The 17991-nt window shown below is 36.9% G+C and overlaps 1 protein-coding gene across 3 annotated transcripts in view; it reads left to right on the top strand.

The window, feature by feature from the left end:
• The window catches only part of CHN1 (chimerin 1), a 223999-nt gene that overhangs the window by 79514 nt on the left and 126494 nt on the right, over nt 1-17991 (top strand). For all 3 annotated transcript variants that reach the window (XM_053598107.1, XM_053598105.1, XM_053598108.1), the window contains 2 exons: nt 10927-10958; nt 14436-14549. In XM_053598107.1, coding sequence (XP_053454082.1) covers nt 10927-10958; nt 14436-14549 — 146 coding nt within the window. The remainder of the gene's footprint in view (nt 1-10926; nt 10959-14435; nt 14550-17991) is intronic.

Here is a 17991-nt window from a genome sequence, read left to right as displayed (position 1 = left end):
TATATAAACAAGTTTCCTCTGAGAGGGATACCTGGTCTCAAGTCATACACTTAGATATTAGGTCAACCCCCAGAATAAAAACATACCCCTTGGAAGACACACTGTGAACATCCACAGCCTCCTGCCTTGGAGTCCTGCCAGGGTAGGGCTAGAATGTGCAGCCACTCTCCATGGAGAGCTCTCAAGACTGTAATACCTTAATATGGGCACACGTTTGTGAAGTTAGAGAGCACAACCACAATTCCAAAAAGAACCCCTTTACCAGTTAACTGTTAAATAAACAGTTTGGTAATTTCCTCCTCTTAACTACTACTTCCTAGAGGTTACTTGAATCTAAGTTGAGAAAACAGTGAACACAAATAAATTTGTTTTACAAAATTTGCCTATCATCTTCTTCCAATGAGGTCTACGGATTAGAAATCAAAACACAACATAAACTAAAGAACTAATCTCAAGAAGCTGAGTAACTGATTTTTAGCACCGTATTGAGTAGTATTACAGAGTATGAAAACCTCTATAAATATTCTTTATTGAATTAGTAAAATTTAACAGTAAGTAGAGAACAAACTTGGTTGGCATGCTGCAGATTACTGGTTTTCCTGGAGAAAGTCAAAAGCATAAGTGACAGTCTTAGTACTTGTCAATAGAATTCTGTAGAATTGAGGAAGAAAGTTTATCTTAATAGAAGATTGGAAGTTAAGCAATCTGTGTAAGTTTCATAACATTTCTGACTCACTTTTTCCTCATCTTTCCCCTACAAGTCGCCCCTGGCTCTCTGTAGGTCTTTGATAAGTATTTGTCCTTACTGTGGGCCCTCAGTTTTTTCTCAAAGTTTTCATAAGGATAATCTTTGTGGGTTTTTTGGAGCACAGCAGTTATCCATATTGATATTTCCTACAGTGTAATCTGTAATGAGAAAAAAAATTGGAAAATGTGATGAAAATGTGTGCTTCAGTGGAAGACTGCGTGGTCTGCATGTGGCAGGCCTCTAGTCTGTTACTGTTTTTGACCTATTTTACAGCCCAGTCACTTGTAGATAGCTGGTGATAATCTACGTATGGAGATGCAGATTTTGTCCTGTCCTGTAAAGTTCAGTTATATCCTTTCCCCGGGTATTTTATCTGTGGAAAAACTAGTTTTTCCCCTGTTTGTACATTCATTTCAAAATTCCAGATATATAAATATATCTATTCTCCAGATCATCTTTTGAACTGGTTATAACATCTGCCAAATCCCCTCACTGATTAGTAATTAATGACAAGAGGTAAAGAACAAACTTACTTATATTTATCTTTAATACAAATCTTTAACATGTATTTATATTTTGTATAAGTCATGATCTTTTTGTTTTGTTGTTAAATTGTCTTTTAACATCAGAGCCCATACTTTGATTTTTTTCACTTGAATATAAATGTATTTACCTTAACATACTGATAAATAATTTATGAGCATCTTGTAAGATTTGCCATTCAGTTTCTAACTTTGATTTAAAATGTGCTAGTAGTATATTTAACAATAATGTGACTGTTTCCCAAAGCCATGAGGCAATGGCAGCAGCTTCTGCTGCTTCCTCCTCCTCCCTTGAAGATCCGAAGCTAGAGCTGAATGCTGACTGATTCACTAGGCTTTAATTCAGAATATACCACTGTAGGAAGCAGGTATCAAATGTACATATATTTTTTTTTTCTTCCACCTCCAGATAACTGAGCCATTTTGAAAAACAGAAGAAAATCTTGACACTTGAAAGTTTTTATTTTTTGTGTATAGTCTTTATTTACATAGCCTCTTGCAGGGGTGTTCAACCTATAGGCTTCATGCTGATTTTGTGAGGGCTTTTTTCGCTTGTCTGTGGTCCTGGGTGTCATGAAAAGTATACACAGACCTCCCCCTATCCCTAGTCGACTTTTGTTAGTGTTTTGTTAGTGTATTTCATGTATAGCCCAAGATAAGTCTTATTCTATTGTGCGGCGGAGACAAAAAAGGTTGGATACCCGTATGTTAAGATCATTACCTGCAAAATAGTGATAGTTGGCCAAAGTAATCATATTATTTCTTATATTTCATGTATGTAACATGATAAACCTTTGGCCAACCTAGCCAAAAAGAAAATTAAAGTCTATAATATCATTAATCAGAAATGACAAAGGTGAAATAACAACAGACAACTCAGAAATTCAAAAAATCCTTAAGGAATACTACAAAAAACTTTATTCTTAGAAATATGAAAATCTGAAAGAAATTGACCAATACTTGGAAGCATGCCAACTTCCTAAACTTAATCAGAAAGAATTGGAAATGCTGAACAGGTGTATATCAAGTACTGAAATAGAATCAACTATATGAAATCTCCCCAAAAAGAAGAGTCCAGGACCAGATGGCTTCACGTCAGAATTCTACCAAACCTTTAGAGAGGAACTAGTACCTATATTACTCAACCTGTTCCTAATGTAGAAAAAGAAGGAAGACTACCCAACACATTCTATGAAGCAGATATCACCCTGATTCCCAAACCAGGAAACGATCCAACAAAGAAAATTATCGACCAATATCATTAATAATGATGCAAAAATATTGAATCAGATCTTAGCAAACAGAATTCAACAAACATCAAAAAAATTATACACCATGATCAAGCTGGTTTTATTCCAGGGTTACAGGGTTGGTTCAACATACACAAATCTATAAATATAATACATCACATCAATAAAATAAAAAAGACCATATGATTCTCTCAATTGATTCAGAAAAAGTGTTTGATAATATCCAGCATCCTTTCATGATCAGAATTCTTAAGAAAATAGGCATAGAAGGGACATTTCTTAAACTGATAGAGACCATCTACAGCAGACCCACAGCCAATATCATATCAAAATTTTTTTTAATTCTTTAAAGTATTTAAGTACTTTACTTAAATTTTAAGTAGTTTGTTTTATATGGAATCAGAAAAAACCATTGTCATACTTTAAAAAATTTTTAAATTCTTCAAAGTATTTAAGTACTTTACTTAAATTTTAAGTACTTTGTTTTATATGGAATCAGAAAAAACCTTGAATAGCAAATACATGACTCAGAAATAAGAACAAATCAGGAGGTATCATGTTATCAGACTTCAGGCTATGCTATAAATCTGTATGATCAAAACATCATGGTACTTACACAAAAACAGAGAGGTAGATTTATGGAACAGAATAGAGAATGAAGAGATTAACCTAGCTACTTATTGTCATTTGATCTTTGACAAGCCTATCAAAAATACTCAGCGGGGGAAAGACTCCCTATTTAACAAATAGTGCTGGGTGAACTGGATGGCAACCTACAGAAGACTAAAACTGAACCCCCACCTTTCACCATTAACAAAAATTGATTCCTACTGGATAAAAGATTTAAACTTAAGACATGAAACTATAAAAATACTAGAAGAGAGTACGGGGGAAACACTTGAAGAAATTGGCCTGGAAGAATATTTTATGAGGAGGACCCACTGGGCAATTGAAGCAACACCAAAAATCCATTACTGGGATCTGATCAAACTAAAAAGCTTTTGCACAGCCAAGAGCACTGTAAGTAAAGCAAACAGAAAACCTTCAGAATGGGAGAAGATTTTTGCAGGTTATGCTTCCAACAAAGGTCTGATAACTAGACTCTACAGAGAACTCAAACTAATCAATAAAAAAATAATAAATAACCCCATTTCTATATGGGCAAGAGACTTGAACAGAAACTTCTCTGATGAAGACAGGCGCATGGCCTACAAACACATAAAAAAAATGCTCACCAGGGCGGGGCCTATGGCTTAGTCGGTAAGGCGCCGGCCCCATATACCGAGGGTGGCGGGTTCGAACCCGGCCCCAGCCAAACTGCAACCAAAAAATAGCCGGGCGTTGTGGCGGATGCCTGTAGTCCCAGCTACTCGGGAGGCTGAGGCAAGAGAATCGCTTAAGCCCAGGAGTTGGAGGTTGCTGTGAGCGGTGTGAGGCCACGGCCCTTCTACCAAGGGCCATGAAGTGAGACTCTGTCTCTATAAAAAAAAAAAAAAAAATGCTCACCATCCTTAATCATCAGAGAAATGCAAATCAAAACCACTTTGAGATATCATCTAACTCCAGTAAGATTAGCCCACATCACAAAATCCCAAAACTACAGATGTTGGCATGGATGTGGAGAGAAGGGAGCACTTCTACACTGCTGGTGGGAATGCAAGCTAATACGACCTTTTTAGAAAGAAGTTTGGAGAACACTCTAGGAACTAAAAGTAGACCTACCGTTCGATCCTGCAATTCCTCTACTAGGTATATACCCAGATGAACAAAAATTATTTTACACCAAAGACATTTACACCAGAATGTTTATTACAGCCCAATTCATAATAGCCAAGACATGGAAACAGCCCAAGTGCCCATTGACCCATGAATGGATTAACAAACTGAGGTATATGTACACCGTGGAATACTATACAGCCATAAAAAGGATGGAGACTTGACATCTTTTATGTTTACCTGGATGGAGCTGGAACATACTCTTCTTAGTAAAGTATCTCAAGTAGGGGGAAAAAAGTATCCAATGTTTCAATACTACTGTTAAATCAATATGTAACCACCCAAATACTCATACAAATGGCAAAACATAACTATAGTCCAGAAAGTAGAAGGGAAGAGGAGAGAGAGGGGAGGTGAGGGGGGACGTGGGAGGAGGGAGGGTATTTGGGGCGACTTCACCTAATGTACATGATGCAATGGTACATTTCAAAACTATTAAGAAATGAGTATAATTGTGATGGATGTGTTACTTAGTTCAGTGTAAACATTTCACAGTGTATATTGAAGCAGTACCCTGAACCCCATAAATGCATCAATGTACAAAGTTATGATTTAAAAAATTTTTTTTAAAAAGTTTTTTCCTAGTTGAATGGCATATAGAATTTATGCAATCTGTGCTGTAAAACATTTTATGAGTATTTTTATTTTTAGTTAGACATCTTTTTTGTTTTCCAAAGTTCCCATTTTTTCTACCGATGGTACAGTATCATGAGTAAATGTTAACTACTAAATAAAGAAAATTTGAGAAAGCAAAGCATATAATTCAACACAAGTACACATTTTAAGCCATGTCTTTCTTAGTCACATTGACTTCAACCAGTTTTAGTCTATAAAAAGTCTCTTGACTATTATTCTGAATTTATAAGTGTGTAAGCATAAATTTATGTTTGCTATTGCTAGTACATTTAAAATACTAGTCTGATGAATTTGCAAGTAAATTAATTTGGGATCATTAGTAATCATTTTCATATTGCTCAGTAACTCTTTGATTATCTGAATAATGTTATATTGTCTTCGAGTTTGAAGACTATTTCCAATTACTGCTTAAGTAATAATATCTTAAACATCACCAAGTCATCAAAATACTATTTGTGGGGAAGAAAAACTTTTCTACTTTCCTAGAATTAATATTTGGAGCCTTGGAATTAAACCCACCAAAGGCAGATTAATAGAAAAGGTTTATTTCATATGCATTCAGAGAGGAGAGAAGTTACCATAATAGAAGCGAGATGAAAGGGAGAAGTTAGACTTAGGCCTTCTATACCATTTTAATGAAGGGTAATAAGGTGAAGAATAGTAGTTTGGGCTTGTGGGGGGCTGGTGGTAAATTGTAGGAAGGAAATGTATGGTAAATAAGAATATTTTTTTTTTTTTTTTGAGACAGAGTCTCACTATGTTGCCCTGGATAAAGTGCCGTGGCGTCACAGCTCACAGGCTCCAACTCTTAGGCTTAAATGATTCTTTTGCCTCAGCCTCCCAAGTAGCTGGGACTACAGACGCCTGCCACAATGCCCGGCTATTTTTTTGTTGTAGTTGTCATTGTTGTTTGGTAGGCCTGGGCCAGGTTTGAACACGCCAACCCTGGTGTATATGGCCGGGGCCCTAGCCGCCCAGCTATAGGCGCCGACCGTAAATAAGGATTTTTATTGTTAACATACTCAAGTCATTTCTTCTTGGTATGAGAGAGGAGTATACTTTTATATATGGAAATTTCCTTTTCAAATGTAAATTTTTTAAAAAGGAAATTTTATAAATTCTGTTTTTAGGCAGAAAAGGGAAGGGCATAAATAAACAGTTTGATTTTTTTTTTTTGTTTGTTTGCGACAGAGTCTTACTTAGTGGTCCTGGTAGATTGCAGTGGCATCATTGTAGCTCAGTGCAACGTCAGACTCCTGGCGCAAGGAATCCTGCCTCAGCCTCCGAGTAATTGAGACTACAGGCTCGTGCTACATCACCTGGATAATTTTTCTATTTTTATTAGAGACAGGGGTCTTGCTCTTGCTCAGGCTGGTCATGTTTGATGCTTTTTAATTGCCTAAAATTCAAAATAATCCTTATACCAAAGTGGCCTCTATTGGGGTGACATATTCTGATCTCCTTCACTGTCTACACAACAGAGAAAAATAATTAGTTTCAATTTGTCATGTGTGACATATCAATTATAAAAATAAAGATGAAATTGGTGTATGAATTTTATTTTAGCTACATTGCTTATTATATATATAACACTAATGTATTAATCTTAAATGTGTACCTAATTTCTTTTAATTCAGGATTTTTTGAGGGGTAAGCAAAATATTTATTTAGCAATATAAAGTCCACATAAACTATTTTGTGAAGATGATTACTTATACAATTAATGAAAATGATCTTGGATTTAATACAGACTATTAAATACTCCGTACTTGCCTTGGATGGGAAATGTAATGGGCTGCCATATCATGTGCAGCCCCAGTCTCACTACTGTCACTACTACTTCTTTGTGATTTTCATTAGTGAGTAATGTATTCAAAAACTCTGCTTTCCTTCTATCTCACTGCCGTAGGCTTTGCCTTCGGCCATATGTGCGGGTCTCATGATGTGAAGGAAAGGCCATGATCTCTTCCTCTCACAACCTTAGAAGACCCCATTCACATGTGTCCAAAATGCCAATATTAGGTTACACAAAAGTTGATCTTGATTTCCATTTTTAAAAGGTGATTTTAGCAACCTTAACACATGACTACATTCCCCTTTAAAAATTACGATTTTACAGGTAAGATTTAAGTTTCTTTTATGCCTTTCCCATATCATTTCTCCCCTCTTTTTCCTAGCAGTAACTATTTGCATTTAGTATGTGCACTTCCAGATCTTTCTCTGTGTTATAAACACATATTACAGCATGTGCATGTGCTTCTCCTAAGTGGCGTCATACTGTATTAGTATTACATAATTTATATTTGTATTCAGTTGTTTGATTGGTCCATGTTCTTCCCTGTCATCATTCCTTCAAACCGTGCATGTTATTTATACTACAAAGCAGTTCAGTTATTCTCCTATTGGCATGTATTTCCATTTTTAAATGACTGAGCAGTGCTCAAGTGAACATTTTTATACATGTTTTCATGTATACATGTGCAAGTGTTCTCTAGAGTAAATAATGAGCATTTGCACATTTTTAATTGGAACGGACATTTCTAAATGGTTCTTCTCAAGAACGTTCTATCATATACTATCATAGAAAGTTAAATTAATTTTTAAAAACCTGAACATTGAATTTTCCTCTCAGAAGCAGAGGTTTGTTCTTAAGCAGATGCATGATCCCACCCTGTACTTTAAGCCCTGGACCGAAAAATAGCATCATCTGTAGCTGTAGAGAACCAGGTGGAATTCACTCGGGGAAGATAGTGAGTAACCTAACTACAAACTCACCAAACAACAAAAGATTCAGAAGGGGTAAAGTATTGTTTAAGTCTAATTTTTTTTGAATGTTAAATCTAACCTTTTATGAATAAGTAAAATCATGACTCTACTGCAGATGAAAAATTAATACAAATAAAAATTTTTTATTTTACTTATAAGGTATGAGAGTACCAGGCAGATGTTATAATCAATTGAAAAGAAAAGTCAGAAGCACAGATTTGTATGGAGTCAAGGAATATTGAGATAATTGCACATGGGGACAAAACTAGATTTTCCACTTGGGGTGGGGTGGGGAAGAAGTCAATTAAACCACCACTACCATAGGAAAAAATTTCAATACCAGTTACCTATACCTTAATTTCAAAATAGTTCAGAGACAGTGTATAGTGCTACAGTTGGATCAGTCAGTAAGATATACTACAGATAACACATAGTTTGTCGTTGAAACACGAATTTTTTTCCTGTGCCGTGAATAAGTACCTCAAGATTGCTGAAAACAGTATTGAGAGGACAAAGGTCGAAAATAAAAGAGTATTCCAAAACGTGAACAAAAGGAAATGGAGTCCAGGTTCTGGGAGGGCAACAGCGGCCTTTATTCCCACCCAGTGTGGGTGAGCTGAGTTCGAGAAGGAAGTCAGCAGGTGGGTTGAGGTGGATGGGATTTTAAAGGGTCAGAAGGGTTGGGGTTGGTACATTACTCTTTCCTGGGTGGGACATTCATGTACTCATTTCTTCCTGGGGGGGGTCGGTTCTATTCAGGCAGTCCCTCCATTTTACTCTATCAAGTATCAGACTTGGTAGCCAGATTATGTGGGGGACTAAGGGAGATAATCACTAAGACAACAAGCTTTGGGAACTGCCGTATTTCACCTAATTCAGATGGGTCAGTGTCAAGCAGGCAGAGGGTTTAGTCCCTTTTTGCTATTTCTGAGTAGGAATCTGTTTTGCTTCGAGCTCTACCATTTGTGTAAGTAACCTTGAGCAAGACACCTAATCTCTCTGATACTCGATTTCTTTGCTGCCACATTATACAACAATTCTACTTTTGGATATTTGTCCAGAGGAAATGAAAACACAATGTTGAATAAATGTCTGCATCTCTGGTCTCGCAGCATTATTCACAATAGCCAAGATATGGAATCAGCCTAAGTGCTTATCACTGAATGAATGGGTAAGGAAAAGTGGAATGCTGTATATTCCCTTCTAATACACAGTGGAATACTATATATTTCAAATGGAATATAGCCTTAGAAAAAAAGGAAATCTTGTCATTTGCAATAAGAATGGACCAGAAGGATATTATATTGATAAAATAGACCAGGTACAAATGTTACATTATCTCACATGTGGAATCTAACAATGTTAAATTCATAGAAACAGAATAGAATGGTGGTTACCAGCGTGTGAGAGGTGGGATGGGAGTTGGGGAGATATTGGTTAAAGGATAAAAAAAAAGTTTCAGTTAGGCAGGAGGAGTAAGTTCGAAAGATTTACTATACAATATGATGACTATTGTTAATAACAAAGTATTAAATATGCTCAAAAATGGCTGAGAGTAGATTTTAAGTGTTCTGACTATAAAAAAGTAGGTGATAATATTTATGTTAATTAGCTTGTTTTAGCTATTTCATAATGTATACATGTTATTTATCAAAACATTGTGCTTTGGACCATAATATGTATGTAATTTTTGTTAGTTATAAATAAAAGTTAAACTTCAAGAAAAATAAATAAAATGAGAATAATACTATCTTAAGAGGATTAAATAGAATAATGCCTATCTTATTGTGAGAATTAAATGATTTTTAAACATGAGTAAAATATATAACCCATAGCAAGAGTTCGGTATAGTCCATGGTGTCCCCAAGGTACTTCCCTAACGAAAGGTTTTTGGTTTTTTTTTCATTCCTGTGGTTTTGCAGTTAGAGCAGGCTTCATGTCTTTCAGAACTCAGTTTAAATGTCCTCTTTTCAAAGAGGCCTATCCTGACCACCCACCTGAAATACCTCACTAGTTCTCCCTGTTGTTACCCATTCTTATTTTCATTATGGAACTTACCACTTCTCCTCCGCTCCCCTCTTTTTTTTTTTTTTTGAGATGGAGTCTCATTATATTGCCCTCGGTAGGGTGCTATGGTGTCACAGCTCACAGCAACCTCCAACTCTTGGGGTTAAGCAATTCTTAGCCTCCCAAATAGCTGAGACTACAGGCACCCGCCACAAAGCCGGGCTATTTTTTGTTGTAGTTGTCATTGTTGTTTAGCTGGCCCGGGCCGGTTTCAAACCCGTCAGCCTCAGTGTATGTGCCTGGTGCCTTAACCACTGTGCTATGGGTGCCAAGCCTCTCTCTCTCTGTCTCTTTTTTTTTTTTTTAATTTATTGTTGGGGATTCATTGAGGGTACAAGAAACCAGGTTACAACTGATTGCATTTGTTAGCTCTCTTTTCTTTTTTAAACTTTTTCTTTATTGTCTGTCTCTAACTATTAGAATGTTAAGTTCCAAAAGAATGATGACAATTTTGATCTTATTCAGTAATATGTCCCCTGCAGAAGGAAGAAAATGCCTTGACATATTTGCAGTTCAACAAATGATTCTTAATTGTATGGGGCGAATGCTGTCTCGATATTCGGTCTGTTCTTCAGAATCTGTCTTAGCGGGTCTTCCCTTAGGTATTGCCAGCCTGCCTTCCCAGAAAAGTCAGGGGAAGGTAAACTGTCATTAGGGAAGAGCTAATGGGAGAACAGGGATGGCAAGTTGATATGGAGGGTTAACAGAACGGAATGAAGACTCTGGAGTCACAGGAAGGGAGAACGGTAGTGGGGAGGAGGGAGAAAAAGCTACCATCTGTCGTGGTAATTGTGGCATTAAGGTTTTGGGTGTTTTAATTTACTCTTTGAGAAAAGAGATGTAGATTTTTTTTTTCAGTTCATTAAATTTTTGGATGAAAGATATTTAATAGTCTAGTCCAATGTTTTACATACTCAGCAAATATTTTATAGATAAGAAACAAGTCTAGAGAGGTGAAGTGACCTGTTCAAATGGCAACAAATAAACTGCCGGTAGAACTGAGGGTCTAGCCTTGATCTCTAATCTTATTCAAGTTCTTTCTTAAAAGTATATGCTTTATTTAGTTTGTCACATGCATAAAATGTTATGTTCTGCACATGTTCATTTTCACAAATAAACTTTTCTTCTCCTTTTCCTATAGGTAGAAAACAGACCAAAGTATTATGGAAGAGAGTAAGTACGGATTATAAGAAAATATTTTATAGATTGGCATGCGTAAAAGAGACAGGTAAATGAATGCTTTAGTAAAAATAAAAGCAAGATGAAGGAAATATTCAAGTTTGGTGAAGTTGAATTTTCTTTTTCCTAATTATAAATGTAATTCTAATTAGTGAAAAGAATAGAAAATAATTACAAGTTCTAATCACAGGGCAACAACATGTAGAAAGAAAAAAATATGGCAAACGTGTGTGCAGTATGTGAAAGAGGCAAGCCATGTCAGTAAATGAATAATCCTAGATGTGCATGAGGAAGATGTGTATATTTGATTGTGTGTGTGCATAGGTATGTATATTAGGCATCTGGGTGTACACATGTATATGTATACATATAGTGGGATCTGGATGATTTATTCTATATTATACCTTTGTTTTTCAAATTTGTATAAGTAGTAGGTATTCTCTTTATAAAAAAATATAATTCATGCTATTCAAAACAACAAATGTTAACATTTTTAAATATTGCCTTTTTTAATTTTTTTTTTTTTTTTTTTTTTTGAGACAAAATCTCACTGTGTTGCCCTCGGTAGAGTGCTGTGGTGTCACAGCTGACAGCAACCTCAAACTCTTGGGCTGAAGCAATTCTTTGGCCTCAGCCACTCAAGTAGCTGGGACAACAGGTGCCTGCTACAAGGCCTGGCTATTTTTCTGTTGCAGTTGTCATTGTTGCTTAGTTGGCCCAGGCTGGATTCAAACCTGCTAGCCTAGGTGGCTGGTGCCGTAACCACTATGCTACAGGCACCAAGCCTACCTTTTTAAATTTTTTTATCCCCAGTATTACCTTCTGAAGTATTACCTTCTGAAAATCTGTTTTCCTAATTTCTTTTTAGAAAATCGAGATATTATACATACAATTTTGTGGCCTGATTTTACACTAAATATTAATAATGAGCATTTTTCTGTTTTGTGAAAAATGCAATAATTTTTAAAGTCCTTAATTTTCTGATTACTGCAAAACAGAAATGTAGCTCTTTGGAGAAAAGAATAAAAATCACTTACGATCCATCATTTCCAAAATAAAACATTTGTTTTATGACTAGAGATCATATCAGATAACCAATAGTGTATGTAGCAAATATTTTAAATTGTTTAAAAATTCCATATAAATTTTTAATACTCTTGTAAATGAATCGCAGGTATCTACCTATGAGACAAGGGGAAGACGATTCCAAAGTGGAAAACACTGGCATTCTTTGCAATTGTACTGTAATTTATATAGTCTTTCTTCTGCTTTTGACATTTGGGTTGCTTTAACTGTACTATTAGAAGTAGCACCGTAAGGAAAATCTCAGTACCTAAGGTTTTATGGGTATCAGAAATTTGGGGTCAACTGGTATGAATAGTTTTAAAGTTCTTCAAATATCATTGTCAAGTTTTATTCCACAATTTGTTTCCTTGAGTTTGATTTTCTTTTGAGTTAATTGAATTTTTTAACAGATACATGCTATATTTTACTAACTTTATTAATTGATGTCATGTAAACTAAAAATTTATACTAATATGTTAATCTAATGGTGTATGTTACTACACTGGATAGGTTACCATCTTCTTGCTTCTAGCAGATTCTGAGTGTTAGCCTATGAACCTGGTTTCAGAGATTGAGAAATTTATTAAGATGAGAAATTCAGGAGCCCATTGTAAACCTGGCTGTTAAGATTATGATTTGAATATACCTACCATGAAATTGAATTGAGAGAGACTGAACCATTCCTATGAGGTAGAACTCTAAAAAGTTGCCACTTGCCCCTAGTAAAATTTCTAAATTATTAAAGTGCCATTTTAGGACCTTTTAAATACCACTTATATCATTCCAAATTCAAGAGACTATTGTGGGCCAGATGTGGTGGCTCACTCCTGTAATCCTAACACTCTGGGAGGCCGAGGCGGGTGGATTACCCTGAACTCACAGGTTCAAGACCAGCTTAAGCAAGGGCAACCCCCTATCTCTACTAAAAATAGAAAAACTGAGGCAAGAGGCTCACATGAACCCAAGAATTGGAGGTTGCTGTGAGCTATGACACCATGGCACTCTACCCAGGGTGACGGCTTGAGGCTCTTTTTCAAAAAAAATAAAAAGAGGAGACTATGGTGGGGTTTTTTTGTACCAGTGAAAGCTGTGAAGTTTCTTTTAAGCACCGGGTCAATGCAGTTATTATAGGAGAGGAAATAGTTTCCCTCTGTTTCATAGGTTGGTCTATGAAATAAACTAACAACAGAAAGGTTAACAGGAAACAAGGTATACAGATTTATCAATTTTTAATGTTCAGCAGCATCATAGACCAAATAAAGCGAACACATCAAAAAAGCAAGATTTGAGAGGGACAAATGTAGTGACAGGGAAGGGGAGTTACAGGCCATTTAGGGGAGAGTAAATGACTTTTAGGAAAGATGTTTGGGCTCATAGAAGAATAGATGGGAGTTATGCCAGTTTGTGGCAGTTTGTCTGGGCCTGATGTTGCAATTTAGTCTCCTGTCCTGCGATAGGAGCAGGTCTTCATTGATGAAAGTAATAGGAGGGGATTGATAGCAGTGAGTTCCTTTTGGAGGACCTGTCTTTAGATAGGGAAGAGGAGTTCAAAGAAAACTTCTCCCCATTTGCTACTTTTCAAGACCAGCTCAGAATAACTGTACACCAAAGTAGTGTTGGGGGTAACACGTCCTGGATTCCTTCATTACCTTTGAGTTACTGAAAAGACATAATATACTATGTATTTGTAAGTTATTTATAAATCACCATACAAATATAAGATAGTTTTATTTTTTTAATATGTCACCACTGACATTTTTTTTCCTTTTCAGTGTTTATATCATATTGTTATAGATGAATCTACTGTGTTTGTGTAAAGAATGTGTTGTGTTTATTATTTCTGTTTTTTTCCATGTTAATCAAAGATAAGGTCCTAACAGAGAGTGAAAGCAAGTATTATAGTTGTTTGCTTTGGGTTTGAATATTCAGTAATGCAGATTATGCACATTATTGTTCAATCATGCCAATTAAGGACAACCCAGGGTCCTGGAAAATTGCCAATGTAGACGACTCAGAGCCAAAATTTTTGAGCAGTGTTACTAATGGAGAGAAAGGAAATGGGACACGTTTCTGTATACTTTTTTAGCAAGTCCGTATGCTTAAATGGCTATATAAGAAAGAAATTGTCCTCTCGAGAGAGGTGGTTGATCTTCCTTTAGATGGATGTGAATTTGGATTCCATCGTTGCTAACTGGATTGGATCCCTACTTTGGTGCTGTTCTTACTGCCACAGAGAAGCTGGCCACAGTCCAGCCCAGAGAAACACAAGCATAGTTAAACCCAACTGTTCGCCTTCCATTATATGCAGTACTTTGTTTAGAAAACAACAACAGGAGGAGGTGGGGGCTTTTGTTTCATTGAAAATTGTAGAAAGCATGCAGTTTCTGAATTGACTTTGTGTCTTAGGTTTCACGGCATGATCTCCAGAGAAGCCGCAGACCAGCTCTTGAGTGTGGCTGAGGGGAGCTACCTCATCCGGGAGAGCCAGCGTCAGCCTGGGACATACACTTTGGCTTTAAGGTTGGTCATGGGCCTGCAGTTACAACTGTGCTTTATTTAAAGCCCTTTTAATAGCATCCAGCATGTAATTGAATTGGTTCTTGTTTTCTTGGGACCCGATTACCATTTTAATAGCTTTGAGACCCTTTAAAAACTCCTCATGAATGGTAGCACTCAGTAATTAAGTGAGTTTTTAAAGCCATTTTTGGGGTAGCTACTTCCTTCCATTCCATCCTACCCCTTCTTTCCCTGTCTTGCAGTGTTGGCTTCCTTGGATTTCTTGAATAAGGAAAGGCACTTAAAAAAATAAAAAACCTTTATAACTCATAAAGCTAAAGCCAATGTAATTTCTCTTAGGTTGGCTTTTGGCTGAAGCAGCTCTTTTCTTGGGAGCTCTTGTCTCTTCCCTATCAACTGAACTATGCTTCGTCGCTAGATACAGATATTTCTATTAACTTTGTAATAAGAACAGTAATAAAATAGCATGCTTATCCATCGATTTACCTCATGCTGGTCCTCTAACCTTGTTTAATCTTCACAACATATTTGTGTACAGTTATTACCCCCAGTTTACAGATGAGGAGAGGGAGGACCTAGAGGCTGAACGACTTGGTGAAGGCCACACATTTAAGAAGCTGTGCAGCTGGTATTTAAACCGAAACCGCCTGGCTTCACAGGCTGTGCTCTTAATCTCTCTACACTGCTGTCTCTCCAAAGGCTTACAATAATTATCCATTGTCTTTGTTCATTCCTTTATGTATTTATTCGTCTATATATTCATCTACTCTTTGGAAAAGGCTTAAAAGTAGCAACTCTCAAAGAAGGAGGTCAAAGACGTGACATTTCTTTTGGTGGCCACAAATAGAGGCTAGAAAGATAATGTTAATATTTAGGACTGACATGTCTAACTCCTTTCCAGTGACTTGTAGTATTGTGAGTGAGCAAGACCTACTCTTATTCCTGTCTACAGATTTAATATTAATCTTTCTAATAAACAATATAACTTATTACTTCATGCTGAATTCTGAATCAGCTGCATACTTGGAGACTATATTGTTGGATAAGAATAATGTGTTCTTATCCAACACTTCCATTTTCAGCTGATCATCCGATTCATATCAATTTGTTTTGTTTTTGATGTAATTCATGAGCCATTTTGGGGTAGTCAGTTTGTCTAGTTTAGAGCCATAGTGTTCATTATGCATTTACTATGTTAACCGAAGGCTCTGATATTAGGAATAAGTCCTTGAATTCAGTAGGCTTCTCAATCTCAGTATGTCCAAAACTGAACTCACCACTTTTCCTCCCAAATTTGTTATAATTTTTACATTTATTTTCCTATTTAGTGACATTATTTTTCAGTCCATTCCAGAAGACAGAAACCAAGAAATCCTTTTTCTTTTTTTCCCCTTAGGTCATTTTAAGATGTAGACCCTGGCACCATTCATAGTAATTGTATACTTTTTTGCTGTTAAAATTGCGTAAGTTTTTTATTTTATTTTTTATTTTTTTATTTTTTTGTAGAGACAGAGTCTCACTGTACCGCCCTTGGTAGAGTGCCGTGGCGTCACACGGCTCACAGCAACCTCTAAGTCTTGGGCTTACGCGATTCTCTTGCCTCAGCTTCCCGAGCAGCTGGGACTACAGGCGCCCGCCACAACGCCCGGCTATTTTTTGGTTGCAGTTTGGCCGGGGCTGGGTTTGAACCCGCCACCCTCGGTATATGGGGCCGGCGCCCTACTCACTGAGCCACAGGCGCCGCCCTGCATTAAGTTTTTTTTAACATAAATTGCTTTTGGAATTAACTTTAATTTTGTTGTAGTTTTCGTTTTGTATTTTGAAGCCATATCTTTCTCCTTATATTTCATACTTTTTCATAGACCCTGGAAAGTCCTATGCTTAACCATTAGTCCTATCTAATGGTTAAAAGGACTTTATTTTCTTTTCTTTCTTTTTTTTTTTTTTTTTTTTTTTTTTTTGCAGTTTTTGGCTGGGGCTGGGTTTGAACCCGCCACCTCCAGTATATGGGGCCAGCGCCCTACTCCTTTGAGCCACAGCCACCACCCAAGAGGACTTTTTCTTTTTTCTTTTTTTTTTTGAGACAGAGCCTCAAGCTATTGCCCTGGGTAGAGTGCGTTGTTGTCACAGCTCATAGCAACCTCCAACTCCTGGGCTCCAGTGATTCTCTTGCCTCTGTCTCCCAAGTAGCTGGGACTACAGGCACCCACCACAACGCCTGGCTATTTTTTGGTTGCAGCTGTCCTTGTTTGGTGGACCTGGGCGGATTCGAACCCGCCAGCTCAAGTGTATGTGGCTGGTGCTTGAGCCACAGGCGCCAAGCCCAAGAGGACTTTTTCTTTTTGCTTATCTCACACAGTCAAAATCAACAATCTTATTTCTTAAGTATTTCTCAAAATTTTTCCTTTTCAACTTTAAGCCACTTCCTGAACTAGTTTAATAACTGCCTAATCTCCAAGTGTCCAGCCTTGTCCCTTCTAATGTGTCTCCCACAGTGTCATAAATAATTCGTCTTAAAACCTGATGGGATGATCAGCAAGGTTATTGGGTTAAATAGGACACAGTTTGAAATAACTTCCTTCTCACTGTCACCGGCATCCCCCCACCCCGTGCTTGCAGGGCCTGGCTCCCCGGGATGAGCTGTGTGTGTGCCGTAAGGTGCTCTTCACGGGTGTCTGTATCCCATGTATGCTGTCCTACTGATTTCACACAGTGAGAAACGAGAGCCTCACTGCTCGGCATGTCAGGTGTTCTCTGGATGAGATCTTTCCCCTCTTCAGGTGCATCTCCTCACACCCCAGCTCAGCCTGAATTCTAGGCCAGGCCTTTTTACCTGAGTTTTCTGTCTCTGCTCGTGTTCATTCCTTAATTCAGGAAAAACGATATCACTCACGGAGAGTTTGTTATACACAGGGAGCACATAGGTAGGCATTCACATGTTTGGAGTGTGTCATTGAGAAGAAGATGCTAGACTGGGCACTGGGTTATGACTCATGAAGTGTTTCAAAGTAACTTTGAGGTTTTCAGTATGTTGATTTTGACAAGGTACTAGATTAGTGATAGTTTAATGAGATATCATAGCAGATATCAATTACATGTAGCCTAAAATAGTTTTTGTTGAAAATGTTTTCTTTATGGTTTTCATAGTTTTAGAAAGAATTCTTTAAAAGATATATTTTATAAGGCATTATATAATTTTTCTCACTGAAAAAAAATTATTAGGTTCAGTTTGGACATTTTTAATTGGCCTGATTTCCAGTTTACTAGCCCTGACTTCTGCTATTTCTGATCTGCTTCTGCTGTTAAACCCATCTATTGAGTTTCTAATGTCAGATAATTTTCATTTGCTTCTTGGAAATAGTGAAATAGGAGGTTAAAAAACTAGAGGAGGGCTAATATGAGTGATCATATTAAATGACCTTCTAAATATTTCACATGTATGTCA

Source organism: Nycticebus coucang, chromosome 7 (genome assembly GCF_027406575.1).
Source record: "Nycticebus coucang isolate mNycCou1 chromosome 7, mNycCou1.pri, whole genome shotgun sequence".
In the NCBI taxonomy this organism is placed as follows: domain Eukaryota; kingdom Metazoa; phylum Chordata; class Mammalia; order Primates; family Lorisidae; genus Nycticebus; species Nycticebus coucang.
This window is presented reverse-complemented; position numbering and strand designations above follow the sequence as displayed.